The sequence below is a fragment of the Podarcis melisellensis genome, assembly GCF_964234715.1.
Source record: "Podarcis melisellensis genome assembly, chromosome: 10".
NCBI classification, from domain to species: Eukaryota; Metazoa; Chordata; class Lepidosauria; order Squamata; family Lacertidae; genus Podarcis; species Podarcis melisellensis.
In genome coordinates this window covers 25,156,138-25,183,423 of record NC_138542.1, presented here as the reverse complement: position 1 = coordinate 25,183,423, position 27,286 = coordinate 25,156,138, and the positions used below count along the sequence as shown (strand labels likewise).

Genomic DNA, 27,286 nt, shown 5'->3' with positions numbered 1-27,286 from the left:
GTGAGAAGGAGATAATCCATTGCATACTCCACACCCCCACCGCATGTCTGCAGGTAGACAGTCATGTAAACCTCCCCCCCCCCAATTAATGGTTTTCTGGATTCTCTTAGATGGACAAAAAGGGGGAATCTTACTCTGCATGCACACCCTTGTTCTACCATCTTTTCCAGAAGCTCTTGGCCAGCTTCCCCACACCTACAAATTGAGGGTTCGTCCAGGCTTCTGCTTGTCTCATGCAGTGCCGGGTTTATGTATAAGCTAAACAAGCTATAGCTTAGGGCATGGGTAGGCAAACTAAGTCCCGGGGGCCAGATCCAGCCGAATCGCCTTCTAAATCCGGCCCACAGACGGTCGGGGAATCAGCGTGTTTTTACATGAGTAGAATGTGTCCTTTCATTTAAAATGCATCTCTGGGTTATTTGCGGGGCCTACCTGGTGTTTTTACATGAGTAGAATGTGTGCTTCTATTTAAAATGCATCTCTGGGTTATTTGTGGGGCATAGGAATTCGTTCATTTTTAATTTTTTTCAAAATATAGTCCAGCCCCCCACAAGGCCTGAGGGACAGTGGACTGGCCCCCTGCTGAAAAGTTTTGCTGACCCCTGGCTTAGGGCCTCACTTTCTTGCAGCCCACCCAAAAAAATAAAGGAAAAAGAACTGGATGTACATTTCCAAAATATAAGATAAAAAACAAATAAAATAAAACCTACATACAGCAACAGTGTTTTGTGTTGTGTAGGCTCCTATGATTTAAGTAATAGGCCCTGCCTGCTCCCTAAAAATATCACTGGTTTGCTCATTTCTATGGAGAGGGTGCCTACATTCTGCATGGACTGGTTGCATGGCAACATGTGCAAATGGCTTTAGATACCTATTAGGTCCATAAATTACCATATAGCATGTATTCAACACAAAAAACAGTGACAATTTGTTGTTGACAAAGGACAGATGGACATAGAAAGGACCCCATTACCTTCAGTAGCTTAGGGCCTCATCAAACCTAAATCTGGCCCTGGTCCTATGCTTAGAAAGCATGAATCCTAACAGTTTTCCACTTGTCCCATGTTTTCTAGGGACAGGGATGAGCACTTCTCTATAGCACTGAATCAGAGCAACTGTCAATCCACTGCAAACCCAACTGACATTTGGTCCAGTTTTGCGGTACATATCGGTCTTTTCCAGAGGGAAGTGGCAGGAGAATGGAAGTCTAGATGAGCCCTGAGTGGACAATGAAGGGCAGGGCTTTTTCTGCGTTGCTGCTGAGATCCTGGAGCATGACACCAAAGGAAGTGTGCCTTGCATTTTAGTTTAGTTTTTCTTTTAGGGACCACATCCTGGTTACTGCCTCTCATTTTCAAGTTTAACATTCAACACCTATGCTGTTTTGGTGTGGTGTTATCTTGATTATTTTGGTTTCTACTCATAATTTGTGTATATTTGTTCTCCACCTTGAAGGTCACTGGGGGGAAAGTAGACAACAAATGATGAAAACAAACAACAAACAAACAGTGCCATTGGAGGGCAGGAAATAATATTCATGGAAACACAGAGGCAAGCTTTGTTCACCTCTAGGAACCATGCGTATTTCAAGGATTGATAATAAAAAAGAGCTGTAAGTGGAGGTCAAGGTGATGCTACTATAAACCACTATCCAATAAATCAGAGAATAAGACACTGCTGCAAGAGCAGACAAAGAATAAACACAGAGATGAGCAATATATATCTCAAGCATATCATTTGTAGAAGAGTTACCACAACAACACAGATTTGTCATGCAGAATTTAACTGCTGGTGTCAAACCTCTACTAGAGAAGAGGCCTTTACACTATATCATACAAGAACAAAGCAGTGCTACCAAACGGGATGTCAGGTCTAGTGAAGAGAAGGACAGGGAAACTACTGATCATGATGCCATTGCAAGAATCTACTTACACAAGTTTCTATGACATTAGACTGATGGGTTTTTTTCATTTTTGTTTTTACAGAACTGGCAAAGCCCTCTTTAAATTGATCAGCAACGCAGGGGTTTCAAACATAAACTACATGCTTAATTGGCCATGCATTTGTTTTTTAACATTTGGCAAGTGATACCAAACAGCAAAGCACCAATCACACACTTAAATGCCACGCAAGAATGAACTGGGTGGGCTGGAAGCCCCCAAAATCTATTTAAGCATGCAATGCCATTTTCAATGCAATTAGGTATCTAATTGCAAAGCCAAGCCTCGTCGATGCATTTGCACATGCAATTAATTACAATTTACTTAAAAGCACTCAGTTGTAGTGCCTTATTATTCATTTCCCCAAAAGTACATTACCAAAGGATGGATCTGGTTCTGAAAATCAAGGGGAATATTATGTGTGTAATGATAAAATGGAGCATTTAACTAAGAAACCATTCCAGGTTAATTGTTCAAGATGACAAATGTTGTTTCAGGAAATATACCTTTGGCCACCTTAAGACCTATCCAAAAGCACCTGCTTATCCTTCTAAATCTGCAGGGATTATTTTTTCCCCCTTCAAGTGATCTGAATTCTCAGCTTCCTTTGTGCTCAGAGCAAAAGGCCAAAACAAGACCTGAAGGCTGCTTATCCATTTGTATATATTCACAGATTATACAGTGGTACCTCGGGTTACATACGCTTCAGGTTACAGACTCCGCTAACCCAGAAATAGTACCTTGGGTTAAGAACATTGCTTCAGAATGAGAACAGAAATTGTGCTCCGGCAGTGCTGCAGCAGCAGGAGGCCCCATTATCTAAAGTGGTGCTTCAGGTTAAGAACAGTTTCAGGTTAAGAACGGACCTCCAGAACGAATTAAGTATTTAACCCGAAGTACCACTGTATACCTTCTAGTAATTCATGTCTGGATAGTTACTTGGGCCTGCTTAAGTAAAAAAGATTTGCCTAAGCGTTGCACATAGCAAGGTTGGACCTAGGGTTGGAATGGTTTTGTAAGATCCGTACACTAAAGTACACCAGGAGTTAACTGTGAATGAGTTCTCAGCTGTTTTCTTACCTCATCTCTTCATTGTGAAAACATGGACATAGCAGAAATGAATAGGGGCAAAGCCTTGCTTAATCTTTTTTGTGTGACCTGAACAGTTCAAAACATTCTTTAAAACAAAAACCATCATCTATGAGAGCGCAGGTTTATACAACCATATAATGAAAATAATTCAAATTCATTGCCATAAATATCACTCCTCCCACCTGCCTTAATTCACTAAGCCACTCCATATAAAGCTTAACATAACTAGTTGCTTGCTATAAGTAGCCACATTAGCAAATAAATAAATAATGTTTGTAATTAACAAAATGGGTTGAGTGAGGCATTCTTCGCTATGTATTTTTAAGAAGCAATCAGTTGGACAACATTCACATCAAAATGAAATGTATCAGGCTATTAACATTCATATTCCTGGATTTGTTCTCCTACAACCACGTGTTTTACAGTAAAATGTTCAGAAGGCATTTTACACACTGGCTGTCTCGGAGCATCCATGTTTCCTAGAAGCCCTGCTTTATGAAGCTTTAGATGACCACCATAGTCATGCACACACAGTCATGCACTGCTTTCCTCCTGCCATGGTGGTGGCTTCGGTGGTGAGTGATCCTGGATCTGATCCTGCCTTGTTATCCTGTCTTGTTAACTGACACAATGCCAGAGTTCCCTACTTCAGACACAGCAGAGAACTCTGACTTCTTCCAAGTCAGGATCTCCTTGCTGAAACCAGTGAATAATGGGAAGAGGGCAGCAGCAAAGGGAGTGGTGGGGCAGATGGAACTATATCCTGCCTCCAGCTCCAGCTCCTCCTATTCAGCCGTCCTCTTTGGCAGTCCTTCTCTCCCCCATGAGGCTCTGTGCTTGACAGAAGGGGAAGAGCCACTTCCTCCTCCAACCATCTATAGTCACCAGTGGAGGACCTGCATTCTCCACACCTGAGTGCCAGCCTTCCAGCACTGCCTCTGCTCCTTCTCCCTCCTCCTCCATCTGCAGCTGTCAAACTATGCCAGATCTGGATGGAACAGAGGGACTCAGGTATACAGCTGCATCTAAAATGTTTTAAATGTGTTGTAAAGTGCAATATACAAATGTGACACTACATGGCTACAGTGAGCTATGCCGAATTCAATGTATTTTTCAAAACTTTTTTTTGAAAGCATTTTCGCAGTGGTTTTTTTATACGTGTGTAGATTCCACCAGAGAGGCCTGTAACAATTATAAGGAGGAGAAAGCCCAAATAAAACATGACAGTGAAATGAGGCTGCCTTCTTTATTTCTTTTTAAATGAAAGTCATTGTAAATATAAATTAGAATCACTCAGGACCAAACTGCCCTAGAAACCATCCAAATGCTCTTTCCTGACGAGACAATACAATGATGCAAACAACAAACAAACAAACAAAAACATGGCCCAAGTCTCCTTCAGCTAGTTTAAATGTCTAGGAACTACCAATGAACCCTCAAAAACACACTCTGGGGTGCTATTTGAAAGAGCTAGGAATTCGTCAGAATGATCTCGAGCAAAGTTTAAATAATAAATCTCAACAAGAATACCTTTTAAAAATCCTTCAAGTATTCAGCAACTTTATATTAAATTTTGCTTATGACAATGAACCACTCATCATTAATGACAAATTATTCAATAACAGATTGATAAAAAGTAGCACACAGCTGATTGTAACCGTATTTGAAACTGCAGCAGCTTAATCTAAATATTTCTGCCTCAAACAGGCCAGACCAGTTTGTAATTCTTCTTTGATTTTACTCTACAATAAATTCCGTTCATTGTAGCATGCAATTAGAAAAATGATCAAAAAAAAAGCAAGCTCTTGCTCCTTTTCTCATTATAATAATGTCACATTATAGGGCTCCTGTTGTGTGCACAGCAGCCCCTGGGTATACATGGATTGTTTTCCTAGGACATTCCTTACTACACATAAACTTGGATTCAGAGAACTCTTGTGCAAAGTCAGCTCCACTGAACTGCTCATCCCCATCCTGCTACAGCTCCCCATGTCTCAACACACACGGTCCTTCAACCCACAGGAGCAGCTCACTACACAAGCTGTAGTGTGTGGGGAGGGAGCAAAACTGTCCCGCAGGATGCACTTAAACCGGAGTGAGCCGGACACATGTTTCTGCCAGAGGCAAAGGACAAGATGGGACCCATCTCAACTCCACATTCAGAAGCTGAGTGAATCTCAGTTCAATATTACTTCTTTCTGCATTATAACATTACAAAATTTGTTTTAAAAACGGACAAAACGCTAGGGATGGGATAGTATCCTCCAGTGGCATAGCGTGGGTTGCCAGTGCCCAAGGTGGGCAAACTGCTGACACCACTGGAGTGATCCACCCACCACCAAGAGTCAAGAGGGGCTGTGCTGCACCACCTGGCTACCCACGGGGAGTGGGGAGCAGGAGCTCGACTGGCTGCCATGGCCCTTAGTGGGTGAATCTCCCAGACACCCACGGAGAGGAGCACCATGTCAGTGTTTGTAAAAAAAAGGTTCTGACCTCCCTTTGTTGTCTCAGCCTGGTCCTTGGACCCTTGTCGGCATAAAAGAGTCCACGAGAAGAGTATCTTTGCAGAGTACTTTCTGCTTTTATTATTAAAAGTCTTTCTGCAAAAGCGACTGACCAACTGTACACACATCAACACTACGAGCTTTCACTAACAAACCCACGCAACACCAAACTAACATTTCTCACTCTATATATACAACCCAGTGCAGGCCGCTGGCTCATGCTGACTCAGCTTTTTTAAGCATTAAAGAAACAGCGGCCAATTTTTAGCCGTGACACACCAGGCTATGCTGTGGTTGCCCACCTCCCTCCATCTGTGCCCACACATCGTAGGTCTGGGCTGCTCCCAGAGCGTGACGTGCTGAGCAAATGAGTTATGGCTGGGCGGCCATTTACCGGCCTCTGCACAGGCCAGCTCAGCCTGGAGAAGGAAGGGTATCACAGCCTCCAGAATGTGCCCTCAGGAGCGCAATGAAGGTGGACAGAGCCCTCCACTGACCTGCATGGCACCATTGAAGTTGTCGGCCTCTGCTGGTGACACAGCGGCAAGCTAAGGCCTGGCTCTAGGGCCCAGAGACTCCTAGCAGCGGGCAGGAAGGAAGGGGCTCATCAGGGCAGCTGCAGCAGCAACCCCCGAGCAGGCAGCTCTGCTGCCTTTGCCGTGGTGGGGATACCCACAGAAGCCGGCACCTGCATAGGCATGCCTCATTGAGCCCCCTCAGAATTTTGCATCTGTGGCCATGGCCCTCCTGCCCCCTAACTGCTGTCCTCCATCTGAAACAGCAATCAAGGAAATACCATGTAGCATACAAACCACAGTCCTCCAAGAGAGGGGAACGACCAGGGGGCCTTAAGAGGAACAGCCATGGAGGATGATGCTGCTGGCCACCACTGCCCCAGGATCTGCTGCCTCATTTCGCCTAATGATAGGGTCGGCCCTGGCTTCAATCACTGCTTCAAGGATGACCATGGACTTACACCACTGTTATTCATGTTTTTGTGGAAAGGTATACACATCAGATTCCAACATATCGTGTAGGGCTGTTAGTGTCCAGAAGGATATAATAAAAGAAGAAGTTTGTGGTAAGCGAGGAGGGGGAAAATAGTTCCTGTCTTCCACAGGTAAGAAAAGGCAAGCTGGGACTCATTTGAGCTCCTCTCATTTTGATTACACCTGCAGACAAGAAAAATGTGAGGGTATTTACCCCAAGGGACAAAGAAAGAAAAAAAGGGAGAAAAACTCCAGCCTCTCTCTCTCATGAGTGGATTCTTATTTGATATTTAAAGCTAATTATAAGATGTCAAAAATCATTACTATCTTCACTTGTAATTGAAATGTTAAGTGCTTTGATACATTTACATATGAATAATTCTGCACTGTGAAGCTGATACAACTCAAGATACAGCGTTCTTGTACTTTCTTATCACTACAAAATGATCTACTTGTTTTCCTAATTACTTTGGACTTTCATTATTACCAAATGAATTGTGATATGGGTATTTTAACTGTTCAGATCTAAGGAACAACTGCATTGTCACATGCTCAATCACAAGGACGGGGAGGGACCCCAAAGTTTTACAACACTTCTATCTGCTTTAGCTTCTAGGGAATCTCTCTGCATTTTAGCCTCCAGGGACCAAAGCTTCAGTAGAAGTGGCAACGAAATGCAAAGTTATGAAAGGCATGGGAATTATCCTCAAGGTGATTGGCACTGAGCAATGGGCTGTAATACCTCACCAACTCAAATGAGGTGAGAACAAAGCTGTTCAGGGATTGCTATCCATTCATTTCCATATTAGGAAATGTGCAAATGATTCCTATCTACTGGGCTTGTGGTGCTCCCTAGAGCTCTTCATAGCTATGCTCCATTTTTAGCCCTCCTAAATCATAGAGGTGGTGACTGATTTTTATATATATTTTTATATATGCCTTGACTTTTAAATAGTCATGCCAGAAACTACTGGCACACAAGGCATTTGTTTAGAGAATGGGGTTTTGTAGGTATCACAAGCACAGATGAACAGGGGCTTGCTGTGAACTTGGAAGACCCGAGCTGATCAAGGCTAATAAAAAGCACTAAATGGAAAAGAAGTGTGTGTTATGAAAAAGAAATGCGATTTTGGGACAGCTACATCATTACTGGCTTAATCTTCATTGTTAGCCAATGCATTCCATCAATGCAGATCACTAACTGAAGCAGTCATTGCATCTTACCTTAAAGTAAATAGAAATTAATTGAAACTTTCTATTGCATAGAGAGCCTTGTTATATTCGCTAGGGGCAAGTTTCAAATGGACAAGAGTACCAGAGTTTATTCTGCAAATCTCTGCTATCCTATGTGACAATGTCAACAGTTGACTTGATAACCTGAGTCCTCTTCAGACATTTCCTGCCAAACTTGCAAAAGGAACTATGAGAATGTTTTGATCTAGCTCTGCCTCCTGAATGATGTTGCATGCAATGGAAACAATTTTAAATGGACGTGCCTTTGGTTAGGTCTGAAGGGGCCACCTTAATCGCACGAAGCATTTTCGACACAAGGACAAGAATGCTTTCTGGCAGGATTCTCATCCTAACATTGGAAACTTTTTGTGCAGTAAATAATGCCCTTTCAGACTTAATTGTGTGTTGTCTCAGGAGCACTGCTGGTGCCCATTGCATTATCAAAGAGGCAGAGCTAGCCTGTGTGTTTCCATGGGCCCCTTCACATGTCTGGCAGTAGACACCCAAAGAAGGCTACTGATTGCTAGGAATCTTTTGGGAATAAAAATTAGTTTGGCTTTATTGGAATGAATGCAGCTGTGCTAATTCCTATAAAAAAGGAGAGCTGTTGGATTTAATTACTCATAAGGTAAAGGTAAAGGGACCCCTGACCATTAAGTCCAGTCGTGACCGACTCTGGGGTTGTGGCGCTCATCTGGCTTTATTAGCCGAGGGAGCCGGCGTACAGCTTCCGGATCATGTGGCCAGCATGACTAATCCACTTCTGGTGAACCAGAACAGCGCACAGAAACACTGTTTACCTTCCCATCAGAGCGGTACCTATTTATCTATTTGCACTTTGAGGTGCTTTTGAACTGCTAGGTTGGCAGGAGCTGGGACTGAGCAACGGGAGCTCACCCCGTCGTGGGGATTCGAACCGCCGACCTTCGATCAGCAAGTCCTAGGCTCTGTGGTTTAACCTACAGCGCCACCCACGTCCTTTAATTAATTACTCATACCAAACACTAAAATTAACACGTTCAATGTTAATGCTATTTAAGACATATATGAAACAACTGGGGGTCATTTGGAGTCTTAGGTTGTGGTGCCATCAACCTACAGATGACTCCCATCTTTATTTCTCCATTCCATCTGAATAAGGCTAGGATGTGCAAGGGCTGAATCAGTGTCTGGAGCCAGCAATGGACTGGATGATGGTCAATAAGTTGGAGATGAATCCTAACAAAAGGGAGGTTCTGTGGGTTGGTCTTCCCCATTACCAATTACTCTACACATTACGATCAGCAGAGGTTAGGATGGGCTTCTTTGTGGTGGCACCCCATTTATGGAACTCCATCCCAGATGATACTTGGAATAGACAAACTAAGGCAAATACATTTTTATTTGTCCAGGGCTTTTGATCAGGAAGGGTTTTGATTTCTGGGTGTGGCCAGATAGATTTATTTACCCTGCTTGCTATCTGCTCTGTGTTTCAGGAATGGAGGAAAGGTTAGATGTGACAACGTGAATGGCTGCATGCATGTCTAATTGTTTATCATAATGGCAGAAGCACAAAATGTGGGGAAGCAAGCTGTTTGGAGGACCACATCATTAGCAATAAATTCAATTATAAGGAATAATGTCAGGGTGAATCTAAGGTTTTCTTCACTGATAACTCTTAATATTTGAACAGAGGCTAAAGCGAAGAGGCTATGTTATATTTAAGATGACTTCCAAACATAATTTTCAGCAGTGGGGGTGGGGGAAGTCATTTTGAGAGTAAGTGAAAACATTTAATTCAAATAAGGGACACAAATCCTATTTTCAGCTTGCTGGGAACAGTAATATGATTGCCAAACGTAGCAATCCTAAAATGCAAATAAATAAATACATTGTTCAAATTTGCTTACAAATTTGAAATATTGCCAACCTGTCAGATAAAGAACTCTAGGTACTTGAGAATGTCACATCAGCTACATTTGCTTTCTCTTTGCTCTGAAGCAAGCCTGCTTCCCAATCTGTATTTTGTTTAATCTAAAAAGAGAGCCTAAATTCATCAGTAGTTGACCACCACTGCTGTAATTGTCCTCACAATGAAAGGCAGCGAGTGCAATCCAGCAAGTCCCTTTAGGTGCCTAGAAGTAACACAACACAAACTATAACAGAGGTTCTTTCTCATGCAGTTTCAAAGGCAGCTTGAGATATAGAGCAGAGAAGTAAAAGGGGAGGAAAGGGAAAGAAATGTATGGGATGCACAAAGAAGTCCTGCAGTTTTCTTGAGACTGGAATCAATGGCCATGTTCCAGAATTGTTCATTGTTCTGATTTGCATACAGAAATATTGCAGAAGCAAGAAATGTTTCGTGGGCATTGAACATTTTCTGACACTGGCCTCATGTTTGCACAAGAGCCGCTGGATTGAGGTAAGGGTATTTAAACATGTTTTATAGACTCAATATGTGCTTTATAGATGTACTTAAAATGTCAACTGCTGTAAAATGTGTGACATAGTTACCTTCTGTGTAATTAAATGAACAGTGATTCAGCTATGGCTATCATTCCTGTTTCATTCTTTATAACAAATCTATGGTCTCTCACAACATACATTGTCATGCTTTGTTTGTCTAAATGCACAATTGGTCCCCGGTCTGGTAAGCAATGCTTTACTGCGCAAAAAGACAGAAACAAGTAGGATGCAAAGAAAGATCAATTTCCTGTTCCATTCCATTCAAATATAAACCTATATCAATGCAAATGATTTTTATTTATTTTTTACTTGTATGGCTACTGATTACTAGTCTCCGGTTATCCACAGAGCATATATTCTGTATTACAGAGAAAAAATACAGTAAAAATATAGCGCTGTGCCAGAATCGAATGCAGTAAAGATTAGCGCTGCACTGAAATCTGTCCTTCAGTTTCTCAATACGTTTTCTTCTCCTACAAAAGAAGCTTCCATTTTTCTGCCTCCATATCAGGGTGCTTGAGAACTTCATTAGAATTTTGGTGGGTGCAGAGGTGGCTAAGTGTAATACGGACATTTTCCTTTCCAGTAAACATTCCTCCAGCACTTTGATTTCCTGATCTGAAAATACCCCATGGAAGGAGTCACCTTATCATGTCTTTCCCTGCAGTTTAATTGAAGCATGGACACCCAAGAAGGCCACGGGGTGAAGGCCACTGCAGAGGTGACTTGTGGAGGAAAGAGAGAACGCTCACAGATACTCCTCAGATGCCTCAAAATTCAGTCAATCCCTGATGCAGACCCAACCCATGAGGATTTCACCAAAATTATTTCCCTCCCGTTTGATAATCTTCAAATGCAAATTCTTTTCTCACTAGCTGATGGCGGTTGTATGGAGGGCAGAGGAAATTTTCAGCTCAGCATTGTTAAAAAAAAAAAAAAAGCACAGAAAACACAATAAATTGTAAGTTAACATAAAAAATGTAAGGTAATGACATTGGGGAAAAAATGCTGTGCACACATTCCTTCACCACAGGACTATACTAAAAATAACTTCTACATGATGAGTAATTCTGGCCTTGACTGTAATATTTAGAACCATTTACCACACAAAGAGTCAGGAGTCCTTGCCTTCACTGAATGATTTAAGTAAACGGCTCTAGAGAGGGGCACTGTTCACTCAACATCTATTTAACAGAAGCACAACCCACATTAATCACTGTAAACTGCAAAGTCTCTTCAGGTTGTGACAGAATCTTTGATTTTGGTGCAAACCTTCTTTGTTCCCGTTCTTAACTCTTGACATTTGCACTTCCTTAAACTCAAAAGCTTCGTCTCCTCAAGAAACAGAAAACCGACTTGACAAATGTTGCCCTTTCAGTCCAAAGAAACTTAAAGATGCTCGATATCTGCCACTTACTTCAAAGACTATAGTGCTGGGACAGGTTTCTCTTCTTTCAAATGATACTGACTTTGCTGGATAAGGAGATATATGCCACTGGAACAAGTCCACATTCTGAACAGCAAAACCTCTCTTGCTTTGGACAGATTGTTAAGTCCAAAGTAAGAACTTAATTTTGTTCCGCATTCTTAAACTTAAGGGGAAAGTCTAGCAATGGCTACTAATTGTGGTGGTTATATGCAACCTCAAGGTTTCAGAGGATGGTAGGCCTCTGAAGAAGAGTTGCTGGGGAGAAACAACAGAAGAGAACTCTTGACTCTATGTCTTGCTTGCGGGCTTCTGCCTGGCGACTGTGGGAAATGTTATGCATTGAAGTTCTCACCCTGGCCACCAGGAATATCGTGTATATAGTTTTCACTCAGGTCCACGTCAGTTACTTTAGGGGGGAAACCCTGGGTTGTTGTTGCTACAATGTTGACAGCCAACATTGGAAAACCTATAAAAGCAGGTCGGCTGAGCTGTTTACTGTTCAGTTCTGTTCCAGCTTACAAATAAAGAGCTGCTTTGGAGAAATCGCTGCGTCGTCTACTATGTCTACCCACTATTTAACAGGAAACACAATGCTGAACCTTGGATCTGACCAGCAGGGATCTTCCTAGGCTCACCTCCTGGTGTTCCCAGACCTAAACTGAGTAACATGGAGCAGAGAGCCCCATGCCTCTGTGTGTGTCACTGAAACATGTTTACTTCAGCCCCAAATGGAAGCCATGGGGAGGGTGACCCAGTTTGCACATCCCCTCCCAGGATTTTGTTTCTTGGTGGGGATGTTAGAACAGGGAAAGCCAGGGCTTGCTCACCCCCAGCCAGAACTCAGTTCCAGCACTGGCACATCTCAGCTGGGCACCACTGCCATTATAAAAGAACAAGAGAGGCGTTCATGGTGAGTTCCGGCACCTCTTTTCCTAGAAAAATAGCACTGGGGAGAGCTAGCATGGCACCCAAGCCTACAACATGACTCTTAATTCCATTGCAGACTCTCTTTCAGCACCTTCTTCATGTTTCTCTTGCTGAGGCTCAGGCGAATGCCTCTTTAACATGTTCCTTACCAAAGGGAACAGCAAATGTTCCGTCAGAGCCTTATGTTTTCAGCGGCAAAATGACTGACCAAGGAAGGTGTGTGTGTGTGTGTAAGGGAAACTCTTAAATCCTCACTGTGAGGAAGGGAAGTTAAGTCTCAGCATGCAAGTGGCTTAGTGGGCAGAGCCCAATTTGTGTCAATTCAAAAGATGGCCTCTGTTAGAAAGAACGGATAAAAACAGAGATAGAAGCCTCAAACAGGCACTTCTGAGACTCTGTATCTACTTTTCTGCTTGTAATTGGTTCGTTTCCTTCTTCTTTTCTCTCTGTCAGAAACAAGCTGCTGGAATTATGCTGACAGAATCTGCAGAGGCTACATAACTAGGAGAAAATTGCTTTGCATTTCGACTTGGGCAAACAGAGATTATACAAAGATCACAGTGTGCAGAGAGGGGAGGATTATCCCTTCTCTCACCAGCTACAAACCCACCCACCCCCAATAACCCCCCCCCAAAAAAAACCGGGAGTAAATAAGAAAGTTCCAATTGGCACCATGTGGGAGGCAGGAATATTTATTCCTATGGCAACCAGGAAGAGAAGAGGCAAATCTCCCCTCTCATTGCACTGTGATCCTGATACAAATTGGCCCCTCTTGTACCTGCAATTAAAAGAAAAAGAAAAGAAAAACAACAACAGAGACATAACTGAATGCTACACATTAAATTTAAAACATAGTTTGGCTCATAGCCTTGTACCTAACACTGAAACATCACACATCAATCTATAGAGAACAGTGCGGTGCCCTCAAATTCCACTCTTATCAGAAGCTGGTGAATTCTATTTCTCAAACTTATTTCCACATCTTAGCATTGTGCTTTCCCTTTTGTCAAAGGGCTCAAAGAGTTAATTGTGCTGAAATAAATATTAGCATAATGCCTAAGGATACAATTTTCTTACCTAGCTGGGGAAAACTTGGCAGCAAATATGCTGAAGTTAAAATTGTAGAATAACTCATTAGGAAATATGTAGTAGCCATGGCAAGATTTACTACAAATATGCTAGAAGTGCTTTTAAAAATTAATATTACGCTGCTATGCTCGCTTTAATTAGCTTTCTTCTTCATTTACAAAGCATAGCTGTCTCGTTTATGAACTTAGTCTCTCTTCCTTTCCTTGTAAACCTGTTTAATTAAAGTTTTAACAACTGTGGAAGGTTTAGAAACACTAGACTGATTTTTATCACTTCAGATCCTAAATACCACCCCCTTTTACATGCTTGTCCTGTCTCAATATTACATTGGCAGCACGTTGAAGGTGTGGATCATAAGATCCCAAAATTAAGATCCCCCTTTCTACCCAATCCCATTACAAGTTGCATTCCAGTTCTGGAGTTTTGCTGGTATTTTCCTTCTGACCTGAAAAGATGGTTTCGTAAGTGATGAAATTCTGATTAACTCCCTCACACGGCAAAGCTATTTTCTAAAATTCATAAAAGGTCACCTTTTCTTTTAGCATATACCTATGTCTAATCTGTACATTGATTGCCTCATTCGCCAATATATTCCATCCTTTGAAAAATCCTATCACTTATTAGCCTCTAATAGTAGGTCACTGCGCTTTGGTTTTCAATTATAGAAACTTCCATTAAAATCTGTTTCAGCATGTATCACTTGCCCTTTGTGTTATAAGGAAAGATTTAGCAGTAATTTATTTTTCACTATATGCAAAATTGAAACCTACTCACCAGAAATGCTGCTTAGGACAAAACTGAACGTCAAGATTGCTTGTTTCGCTTTATATTAGAAGCCTGCCCTATCTCCAAGGCTTAGAAAAGTAACCATGCAAAACTTTTCTATAAAAAAACAACCATTATGTTGAATATAAAATCTTACAAATGTTCAAACTTCAGCGTAATAAAACCATATCCTTAGCCATCTCAAACTGCTTTTAAAATATTTTTCAAACAGCATTTCCAGAAGATACAGTGGTACCTCGGGTTACAGATGCTTCAGGTTACAGAAGCTTCAGGTTACAGACTCTGCTAACCCAGAAATAGTACCTCGTGTTAAGAACTTTGTTTCAGGATGAGAACAGAAATCATGCGGCGGCAGAGTGAGGCCCCATTAGCTAAAGTGGTACCTCAGGTTAAGAACAGTTTCAAGTTAAGAACAAATATCCAGAACGAATTAAGTTCTTAACCCGAGGAACCACTGTACTCAGATTTGGGTCATGACAAGTCTCCAAGAGAGAGAAATTGACCTTTGATGGGAAACCACCAAAAATGTCATGCCCTTGACCTCATAGATGCTTAATCAGTGGCAGACCTCAGGCTTTCAAAGTTCAGTAGCGCCCTATGTGACATCAAAATTCAGTACCCTCTGCTTCTCACTTTCCATTTTACTTCATTGTTGTGGTGCCCCCTGTGGCACCCTCTCAGAGAACTGGTTGTATTCCCCTAAATCTGCCTCTGGTTAAATAAAATACATACATATTAAATAAGACGTACACACAATATATTCTGCATGCCAAGTTGGCATGTTGACTTGCTCTCCAAATCTTTTACTATTGCTGCCTTAGTACCATCTGGATTAGTACTAACTCAAGAGCTTCATTCAGCTGGCTCTCAATGATGTAAACCCTTCTGTGAAAGATCCATTTTTCGTTTACCTTACATTCAATAGCAGTAGTGTATATTCTGACGTGGACAACTATAGGTGAGATGTGGAAAGCAGGGAAGATGCAAGCTTGCCTGCACCAATATATTGTTTTGAATTGGCTTGAATCCTAACTTCTGTTATAATAAAATAATAATAATTTTTATTTCTTTATTTCTATATTTCTACCCCGCCCATCTGGCTGGGTTTCCCCAGCCACTCTAATGTTCAACAGAACATTAAAAATGGAAGAAGACTTCAAACATTAAAAACTTCCCTAAACAGGGCTGCCTTCAGATGTCTTCTAAAAGTCAGATAGTTGTTTATTTCCTTGACATCTGATGGGAAGGCATTCCACAGGGAGGGCACCACTACCAAGAAGGCCCTCTGCCTAGTTCCCTGTAACCTCACTTCTCGCAATGAGGGAACCGCCAGAAGGCCCTCGGAGCTGGACCTCAGTGTCCGGGCTGAACGATAGGGGTGGAGACAGTCCTTCAGGTATACTGGGCTGAAGCCTGCTGAGGAACAGAATGGGCTTCCATCACAAAGCAAGGATATCCCACCTCCCCATTTTCTCTGCAGATCTCCCCTGTGATCTCCCCGCCCTCCACCCGTCTACTCAGGCAATTGGGTGCCTTGCATGAGACAGCTGTGCTGTCAGGGATGAGGAAGAATGGTGGGATCTACCCACCCAACAGCCCCTTGGGGAGGGGCTCAGAAGATGATGACTTAGATCCTGGATCCTGGTGGTGGGACACTGAATTGCAGTCTGCAGAAGAGACAAGCTGAGAGGTACTAGAAGCAGAGGGATTGAGTGATCGGGGGGGGGGGTGCCAGGAGAAGGAAGGTCTTTCAGGACAGAGTTAAGAGTCACAGCGTGAGCACAGACAGTCCCAGTCCCTGCTGATTCTCTTCCTCTGACACCCTGCTCTAGAAGAGTCCAGCATGTTGCTGAGCAATGGGCCAGAGAGGCCCAGAGGAGGAGCTCACCCCCTCAATGCAGCCTTCATCTGCTTGGAGGGATGCAGAGTGAAAAGCTGGAGAGGAAGGGCTGGGCTAGTGGTCAGTTTCAGCAACGTCTCAGCTAGATTAGTACAAACCAGAGGACTCTGTGTTGTTATTTTCTGTTAATAAAGAGCCAAATTGCATTCTGTGTCTCCTGTGTGTGTGCCTGCCCTATGGATGACCTGGCTTGTTGTCAACTCCTTGACATGCACCTTTGGATCCAAACCATTATTACCATCATCATATTGCTATATCTCCTGCTGTTGATCATAGCCTAATCTTCCCCTTGTACACACTCTGCCACTCCAATGACTACCTGAAGAAAGCTGGTCCCCGGTTTGATACTGAAGGTTAAAAAGTATCACTGTTAACAGAGATCTGGACAAAGTACCGTAGTTCAAATCTAACACATGCACACACACTCCAAAGAAGCATTGTTGGGATTATGGCTAAAAGGAAATAGTTCATGCCATCTTCCTCTGACTTAGATGATCCTGTCCGCAGTTATACAGTTTCAGTGGAAAACTTATCCCATCTCAGTGGCATATTAGTAGTTCAGAGCATAATGGTAAGGGACTGGAACTTACTTGATCAGGCAATGACTTTTCAAATACTAAAACGGAGGAAGTGTTGTCACTGATGCTGAAGCCCAAATATAATGACTAGCTACCTATCCTGTACAAAATCTATTGCGGCTTCATCACAAATTATTTTGCCAGTACCAAGTGTTAACTTCCGTAACAATGGAAAAGATAACAGTAATTTTCATTCTTGCTTAACCTCATATGGATGAACATCAAAAAAGGCTCATTAGTCTTGCTTTAGCGTGAACCACTCAGAAACTTGTTTTAATTGTTATTTTATAGTGGACTCCAAGAAACTGTTGTTGTTTCAAATGAACAAAGTGTAAGTGTTGAATGCATACTTACCACAGAAGATTTCAGAATCTCAATGACTCTCTCAAACTAACACAATTTACTGTAGGAGTGCACAAACCTTAGGTGTGGAATCTACTATATTTTGTTTAGAAACATGTGAGCTACCAACCAGGATTACTATAAGACTAAAATTCCAGCCTGACTTCCTTGGAAGGGTGGGCAAGATACAGATCTTATCTGAATAATGAATACATTTGTTTAAAGCAGACTACTTACATGTTTAAAAACAAGCTTTGCTAATAAAACTCCATATTCACACTTAAGAATAATACTTTTTTTGTTCTGCCACCATGCATATAATGACTCAGGCATTTGTGATACAGTACTATAGATTATTGTGCCTTCGGTTGCACATGTGGAATAAATGGGCTTCAACAATATTTAATTTCTACTGATTCAATAGGTTTTCTAGTGCCAACATTTACTTTTAATACATTATACAGAATTGACATTTTAAGCCCCCCCAAAGAACTATCAGTTAAGCAGATTGCATTCGTATCATTTCTTTAATGATTTCCTAGTCAAAGTACTGTGCAAAGCAAATTAAGTTTTACGGTTTTTGTTGGTTTTTTCCACTGCGACAATTGCTGTATATAGGGAAACTTGATTGCATTGCTACTCATTTTGCCCTGCATCTGGCTAACCATTCGTTTCTGCTTGTTCAAAGAAGTTCCTAAGGGAGAATTGATTAGACCACCTGCTCAGGGGGGAACTGTGTGATGTGAAGCCACTCCCCTGCAGTGATCTAAAAGGCACCCCCCTAATAGCTTCACTTAGATTGCCGGGTCTAGATTCGAGCTGGTATGTATATGATTTTATTTTCGTTTACACTTGATTGGGCAATTATAATATGCCCAGTATAGAAGCACCCAAAACAGCCACTGACTAATACAGTCATACCTCGGGTTGAATGCACTTCAGGTTGAGCGCGTTCGAGTTGCGCTCCGCGGCAACCCAGAAGTAACGGAGTGCGTTACTTCCGGGTTTCGCCGCTTGCGCATGCGCAGATGCTCAAAATGACGTCATGCGCATGTGCAGAAACGGCAAAAAGTGACGCGTGCGTGCGCAGACGTGCCGTCACTAGATACGTTTGCTTCTTGATGCGAACGGGGCTTTGGAACGGATCCTGTTCGTATCCAGAGGTACCACTGTACATAAAACTGGGATACTCCCTGTCTGCAAAGAATTGTGTGTGTATCAGAACACCCGCAGGTTACCTGTTACCTGGGTCACCATGTAACAGAAGCTGTAGCTTGGGAAAAGGTTCTTAAGAAGTGCTAGAACATTTGTGAAGTATTACAAGTTGGATCTGAAACCAAACATTGTAGTCCAAGTGTTCTTGTTCAGAACACTCCGTTCTATTACCTTCCCTTGTAGTTTTCCATTCTTGCCCACCCCCAACTGTCAGTCAGCGTTCAGTGTTGACAAAGCACACTGTGATTTAGCTTTTCCTGCCCTCTCTCTTAGCATTTTTACTGATGGTGCCATTTTATGTTCCTCAAACCATCCCTCTAACTATGAAGTGCCATTTCCCAACCAGCCCTCTTTGCCTGATGCTCAACATTCCACTCATCCTCTTTCTTGATGCATTTGACATTCTCTCACAGGGGGTCCCTACCAAGCATTTCCAGGTGTCTCACCTTAATGCAGAGGTTTTCAACCTTTTGGGGTCCACAGCTCCCTTCACCAACTACATTCTTTCTGTGGCACCTCTGTGGCCTGCGAGCGCTCCAGTTGGAGAACAGCCTTTACCAAAGGTGTCATGGGCTTTGAAGACTCTCAAACTCAGGACGCAAGGGAGAAACGTGCTAAGAGGAAGGCACGCTTGGCAAATCCACACCGTGATCAGCTCCCGCCCGGGAACCAATGTCCCCACTGTGGAAGGATGTGTGGATCCAGAATTGGCCTCCACAGTCACTTACGGACTCATTGTTAAAACTGTGGAAGACAATCTTACTCAGCTACGAGTGATCGCTGTTAAGTTGTGGGTGAAGATATCAGACAACACAGTGATTTTTTCAAACAGCTCTTGTTTATTCACAGGCCCAGAACAGAACTGAACTGAAGGGTTCAGCCAACCTGCTTATATAGAGCTCCACTACAAAGCAACAGTAACAACTTTCTGTAACTATCCAATCACTGAACGTCACTTTCAATTCCTTATTTTCATATGTGGACCTGAGTGAAAACTATCTACAGTATCCCCCTGCTGGCCCAGGGTGAGAACTTCAGTACATAACAATCGCTGAAGAAGAAAGAAGACGAAAGTATGTCTCCCCTTGCTTGCAGAGCTGGCAGCCCCTCAGCCCTTTTTGAGCACCCCCCCTTGTGCAGTGTTCCCTCAGCCTCCACTCCTCTCCCCTCTCCCTGGGAATCCTCCGGGCAGCCACAGCTGCCACCCCTGGTATCTGAGCTTCCCCCTGCCCCAAAACGAGGTTCCTCCTCACACTGCCCCACAGGGTCATGGGAAGCGCCCCCTGGCCAGCTCCAGAGACACCATTTGCCTGGGGAGCTTAGCTGTGCAAAGCCTTTGGGAGGCAGAGATGTGAGAGGGCATCAGAAGAGGGAGCGAAGGAAAGAGGGATGGAGGGCAGTGTTGCCTGCAACACCCCTGACCATTTTTCAAGGCACCCCAGGGTGCCACAGCACCCTAGTTTAAAACCACTGCCCTAATGAATCCAAAAGTGACTGACCACAAAAATGGCTTTTTGTTACACAACACATGGGCAATGGCACATATTATTTGTTCCTCTTAATATTTCCCAAAATATGCAGTTAAAAATGGATGAAATCTGCTCCCCAAAGCTCTATGGTAGAAACACAGCTCCTGTCAACTTGTGGAAGTCTCTCGTCAAACATGTAACTTGTTCAAAATAATAATCCTTCCTACTGCCAATTTGGTATGGACCATCCTCAAACTTACTTCTCCTACACTGTCAAGTTTCATGCAGTCCATTGAACCATTTCTAACTATAAGCTTTAGAACCTATTGCCCCCAATTTCTCATTAAAATGGCAGAATATGATTTTGCCAACTCACCCTTAACATATGGCCTAAAATCATCATCATAACTGATACATAAACCATAAAATTACAAGACACGCTTTATTTGGAACTAATGACTTTCTTGATGTGGTTACTTACTTTATCTGTAGTGCTCAGCAAATATGAAAAAGCAAACTAACCTAATTTTTGTTAATGACATTAAAAGTCTGTTTTTTAAAAATGCCATGTGCTTTCAACATATAATTGATAAAGCTACTTTCAAATAATCCATTCAGATAAGGCATGCTAATGGTGTTCTGACAGGAGGTGACTAAATAGAGTTAGACAATCCACTTCAAGGCCACTGGTGGTCATTGTCACAGTTTGCTAGTAGAATTGCTAACACACACAAAAATAAGAATCACAGAGAGAAGGATATTTACAACCTTTCAGGTAACCATAGAGATGCAATGCTGGAGGCATGGCCATATCACTTATTACTGTGTGCCCACTAGCTGACTGGTTAGCTGCCCTTAGTCACATCAGCAGCCAACACTATGTGCTATGTGCTTGCAACATCCTGAGTCATGGACAGCAATTCCATTCCCACCTAAGTTTCACTGCAGAGGTGGCCAACTGCACACACTAGCTGTTAATTAAAGGCATTCATGTTCCTCATCACATTGTAATTGCAAATGTTTCTATGTTTATCAGATTAAAGATATCCAAAATCCAACACATGCAATAATTTGAAGCTACAAACATGCATGCAAGTTGTTAAATCTCTTCCTTAAAATACTATTCAGTACTGTTTGGGTTTATGAATGTATCAGTTAATAACGAAAACCCAAACAGCACTGAATCAATTCAAGAAGAATTGAACTTAATAATTTTTAGAACTGAATTATTGCAAAATGCACGGATTTATAGCATCAATGACAACTTTGTTAATGATTCATTCTCTAAGTCAACCTTCCCCAACTGGGTACAAGTCCAGAGGTTTTGGGACTATTTGTTTGTTTGATTCCATTTATGAGTAACTTCCTACATAATATCTCAAAGTGAATTCAGAGTAAAAGCATAAATGAATAAACACAATTTCATATATGCAAACAATTCCATATATATATCCAATTAAAATCCAATGCAGACACAGACTGGGATAAATATATCTACTTGAAATGCTTTCTGAAAAGTTGAGGTCTTTAATGGGTGGCTCATTAAAAAAAAGATATAGCATTGATACCCCTGTTAATAATATACAGCTCCAAAATGACAGGATATCAGTTGCCTGGGTTACCACCTCAAATTCTACTGAAAAAGTATTATATTCTTATAGGGAGTCAGAGACAATGGCATACCATACTTACTTTATAATGTCTCCTTCAAGAGCAATCACTCGTTTAATGATCTTCTGCTCCGGGTTTCTTGGAGACCTGCAAAAAGAGGGGAAAGGTGATTCAATCAGCAAAGTTCTCATTGTTTTAAGGAAATGAAAAGAAAATCAGCTATGAAATGAGGATTGCTTAAGTCATCAGATGATTTGCTATTCTGCCTGATGTGCATCCGTCATCATCCTCTTGCTAAGTGAAGTCACTGCTGTTGCTCACATTTCAGCCCACTGTAGTTGAAAACCACTGCCAGAGAAATAGATGAATGGGCCAGGGTCACTTACCCTCTTGCTGGTGTGAAATAAATGCACAGAATATTCAATGGTGATCAGGATAGATTGAAAATGGATGCATTTATTCAAAGAAGGATTCACCATTAAATGCCAGAGTTACAGCATGCATAAGCATTCACGCTGGTCATTTATTTCAGAAAATGAACTAAAAATGAAATAAAAATTAAATCATCTGGCATATACAATCCTCCCCTATGTAAAATATTATTTTTACTGAGACAATCTAACACAATCTGGAAGGAACACCATATAGAAATGGCCAGCTATGATATGGCGGCGGCAGCAGTTCTACATCTTTATGTATATATCAACGCAGAGCTGACAGTGAGAAAAGATAAAGCAGTAATGCTGTGCTCACACAGCAGCTTACTACACTAGCTATTCAAGAAGCAGTAATAGGGAGAAAACAGTATAACATCAGGTGTGGTTTGTAGTACATTCCTGGGTTCTAACTCGAAGACCCTGGTTACAAGCTAGTCCAACTTACAAGCTTGACCAGTGTTTACTTTCCCACTCAGCAGTGGGGATCCTCAGCCCAGTAGGCCATATGAGGTCCAGCAGGGGTCATAATTTAGCCTGCAAGCCCATTTTCCACAAACCATACCCACCCACCCTACATACCCAGAAGTAGACTTAAAGGAACAAGGAGCCTTTAATTGAACTTCTGGTTGTGATTTGCATTTGTTTGCATACACACATGACTTGCATTTGTTCAAAATTTCAAAATTGTCCTTCATCCAGAAGGATCTCAAGGCAGCTCAGAGAGCTATACAGTGGTACCTTGGGTTACATACGCTTCAGGTTACATACACTTCAGGTTACACACTCCACTAACCCAGAAATAGTGCTTCAGGTTAAGTACTTTGTTTCAGGATGAGAACAGAAATCGGGTTCCGGTGGCGCAGCAGCAGCAGGAGGCCCCATTAGCTAAAGTGGTGCTTCAGGTTTAGAACAGTTTCAGGTTAAGAACAGACCTCCAGAATGAATTAAGTATGTAACCCGAGGTACCACTGTACAACAATAATTTAAAACCACAGAACAGATAGTTACAAGAAAGGAAATTCCAACTAAAGATCAGAAAGAACTTTCTGACAGTAGGTTTCCCCCACAGTGGAACAAACTCCCTTGAGAGGTGGTAGAGTCTTTCATTGCTTGGAGGTTTTTAAGCAGAGCTTGCATGGCCACCTGTCATATATGATCTAGTTGAGAATCCTGCATTGCACGGGGTTGAACTAAATGACCCTCAGGATCCCTTCCAACCCTACAATTCTATGATTCTATGAAATACAGACAAAATACAGCAGCAAACATAAAACACCCCATAATACAGAATTTGGAACTACCTAAACAAATTGTTTGAAGGCCAGGATGTAGAGATCGGTTTTGGCTTGGAAACAGAATCCCAACAGAAAACACCTGTGCCTCCAAGTGGAGAGAATTCTACACCACTAAGGAAGGCCTTATCTCACACCACTACGCAGCAAGCCATCCCCACCAGGTAAACAATGAGGAGGAACCTCACTGCAGATCCCAGGGTCTGGTCAGTTGAAAAGAATGAAAGGTGTTCCATCAGATACTTGAGCCTCAAGCCATTTATAGTAATCTAGATGAGAGGTTATAAGAGCAAACCGCTCTTTGGTCAGGCTATGCTAAAAATTCAGTTTCCTCACACACAATGAAATAAGTTCATGAATTAACCAACACAGTAGTAAATTTCATCCTACTAAATAATGTTTATATGAGCCACCAACATAAAACTGACCAAGAAGTTTGATTCTATTTGTTTAGGCTTGAATCACAACAATCGTGTCTTGCCCCACTGCAGGTGTTACTTAACACAGCAAAGGCAGGTGGGTTGTGTTCTCCCTTATTACAGCTCCGGTGGGTTATCTTGCATACACTGCATAAAATTATCACAGATTTTTCTTTTCTTTTTTTATTTCATGGCCACCTGACCCCATCATTTCCATGTTTTCTCCTACAGTGGAGATGAATGAAAAGTTAGCTGGGATTTCTGCATTGAAGGATTGGACTATTAGGGTTGCCATATTCTGAAGAGCACATTTGCTGACTTCTACTTTTAACTATAGATCGCTATGACTCTACCCATGAAAAAGAGGATGTGTCCTGGAAAAAGAGGACATATGGCAACCCTACGTCACTAGATGGCCCTTTGGGTCCCTTCCAACTCTACAGTTCTATGATTTTATATGAGAACTGAGCACTCACATTTCAGGGGAGAGGGTAAGTGAAAGAAAGCTGAAACTTGGGAATGTGTTAAATTTGGGGTTGGGTGTGTGATTTACCACCACAGCCAGGTGTCAGCAGCCACTATTTCCACCTACAAGACGTGTTGTTTTACCAACAGGCGCAGATAAAGGAAAAGGAAGAAATCAGATTTGTTTTATTCACTTCATCTTACTGGAAATTACACTCTTTCAGCAAAATTGCTTTTAAGCTACATCATGTATAGTTCATTTGTGCTAATGAAGACAGTCATCAAATTTTAAGTGTACCCTTTGTTTTAAAGGTTATTCGGAGCTCTCCCCCAAACAACTTTCATTTCATTAGTGTATACATATCTTAATGTTGCTACTGACCTCATGGTTCAATTTACCCCAATTCAGCAATAATCACAATGACCTTGAAGAACCATTATTCTCAATCTGATGTAAGAACATCCACAGACAAAGTGATTACTTTTCTGCTAATAATGACATATATCAAACTGGTTTCAAAAGAAGACACTGAATATTCACCACAATCATTAATGGCTTTCAGTGCTTCAAATCAGAATATCGTCTTGTGTTTCTGGGTAACTGAATTTCTTCTAGGAGGGTCTGGTACCAGATTTCTTCTAACATTCACCCTTTAAGATGATGCCATCTGCTATGATCCTGCTACACTCTAGTCTGCTATATGAATGAGCTGAAAATGGGACCCTCCCAGGACACGCCTTCTAGGTGCGAGTTATGCTAAATCTGTGAAACTGATGCACAGATTTAAAAACAACAACTAATAGTAATCCATAATTGCCTCTATCCCTGAACTGTTGGTACATACTTGCTGCCCTGGGCTCCTTCAGGAGCAAGAGGGGGATCTAAATTAAATAAATAACAAACCTCAATAAATAACACTGCCAATTGTTGTTCATTCTTTTTTCCACAGTGCACAAGAATCTAGCATCATGACTTCTGCACCTCTGAATTCTGAGACAATCATGATGTATCAGCAACAGCAACTTTGTACCCTGTTATCAGCATGGCGTCTCTTATTACAACACCAGCTTTGAGGGTTGGACTGCTATATGTTTCTTTGCTGCCGCCACCTCCTTCTCCTCCTCCTCCTCCTCCAATCCATTCACTTTAATAATGATAATCTTTCCAGTACCTGACCAACCTTATGACTGTGCATGGAATCCTGCGGCTGAGATTCAGTGGTGGCGTTCAAGCTGCTGAGATGAATTTGGAGTGGAGTCGAGCAATAACAGCTTGACTGGGACCTCACAAGGTGTATATATCCACATATGACACATACTGTACACATTCTACTCAGGGTGCTGGATTACACAGAGATGAAATTGGAGAGAATATGCTAAAACTGGCCCCAAGCAGCGATTGAAGAGCTGAAGTTTGCTTAAGTATACTGAATGGGCAGCGCTCATCTCCACTGCAGATAACGGTTCCCAAAAAGCTCATTAACATTTTATTAATCATTACACTTTTATAGCAGTGCCACTTTTCCACTTTTTGATTCTCTTTTTCCTTTCCTCATTAGTTAAGTCTTTATTTTATTTTTTTAACTATCTGCTTTCAAATAGCTGCTTAAAGCAATCTGAGCTCAGGAGGCTGGAAAAGAGATCTCGCTAGAGTTTTCCCCATACAGGTGCCCATGGAGGTCTAGCTATAGATCCCTGCTAAGCAAGGGAAGGTAGTTGCTTCAGTTTAACTCTCACAAGGGATTTATGAAATGTCTCCTAATACTAAATGAGCCAATTTCCTGCTGGGCATGAAGTCTTCTGTTCTAATAAAAGAGAGAGTAGCCCAGAACTCCTGGATAATAGTCAGATATGATAGTCAGATACAACAGTGAAGCAAATGCAATTATATTTTTCAACATACATTAGTACTTTACTATCTGAAGAGCAAAGAAATTTGATTTCTCTTCCATCATGAGTCAGTCTAGATTATGTCTCCATCGTAAAAGTGGATTCTGTTTCAAAGGGCACACAGAGTTCATGGGTATAAGCAGGGAACAGAGAAAGGCAATCTGATGCTATTGCTCATTATCAAGAATCATTCAATGCAATATAAAAATAGATGAGGCTAATATGCCCAAGAGAATATCTCATCCCATTCTATCTTCTGTCTTGATCTTCAAGATCTGACACAAAGTCCTCAACAATTTGAACATAAGCACTGCAAAGCACCGTACATAGACTGCACCCAAGCTGTTCTGCTTCCAGTCCACAGAGATGGTTAGCATATTTTGGAAGCAGGGACGAGGAATGTGTGGCCATCAAGATGTTGTTGGACTACAACTCTCATGGGAGATAACAGTCCAATAACACCTGTAAGGTCATCGATTTCTCTCCCTCCCCTGCATTACAAGATCATTCTGACTGGCTAGCTAGCTTCTAGGTACCTGGGAGAGAAGTTTCAGTTGTTATTATATGCTGTTTTACTTGGCTATTTTATGTATGTGCATTTTCAGTTAACCCAATAAAAGCATTCAGCAAATCAGAACACATGAAGAGAGAAGGGAGAGGAAAAGAGTGAGCATAAAGAGTGCACGGCTCATTCATTTAGCACCAAACCATAGTTATGTCTGAAGTGAACCACCATTGCATGTTTGGACCAGAACATTTTTTTTTCTTTGAAAATTTAGTTCTCTAATATATATCCTAATGTATTGTCACTTTAAAAATAAGCCAGTTTAAACAAGTATTCTGCGGAGTAAACAAGTATGCTATCAATAATGGCAGAGATTTGAAGCAACTGAAATTCTTCATATGCTTTAAGATTCCCTCTAGACTCTGTGTTAAGAAATGGACTTCAGTCTTAATGAACACAGATGCAGTGAACCATATGGGGGAAATCCCCAACACTTCTCATATACATCTCAGAAATGTAGAATTTCACTTAATTGAGAGGGGAATTATGCCAAATGGTTGAGCAGAAGCTTCAGTGAGGCTTGATGAGTGCAGCATTTCCAGTGCTAAAAATAATGTTTTAATTGGGGTATTTCACAAGACTAGGAAAACTATTTTTGTCACAAATAACTATTTCTCTCTATAATGAGAAGTTCTGAAGCTTAGCGGACTTTCACCCCCTCAAGAAGTT

At 41.7% G+C, this 27,286-nt stretch overlaps 1 protein-coding gene across 2 annotated transcripts in view; it reads right to left on the bottom strand.

Annotated features, from left to right (window-relative positions):
- The window catches only part of IMMP2L (inner mitochondrial membrane peptidase subunit 2), a 476,940-nt gene that overhangs the window by 155,744 nt on the left and 293,910 nt on the right, over positions 1–27,286 (bottom strand). For both annotated transcript variants that reach the window (XM_081929054.1, XM_081929053.1), the window contains exon 4: positions 21,631–21,696. In XM_081929054.1, coding sequence (XP_081785180.1) covers positions 21,631–21,696 — 66 coding nt within the window. The remainder of the gene's footprint in view (positions 1–21,630; positions 21,697–27,286) is intronic.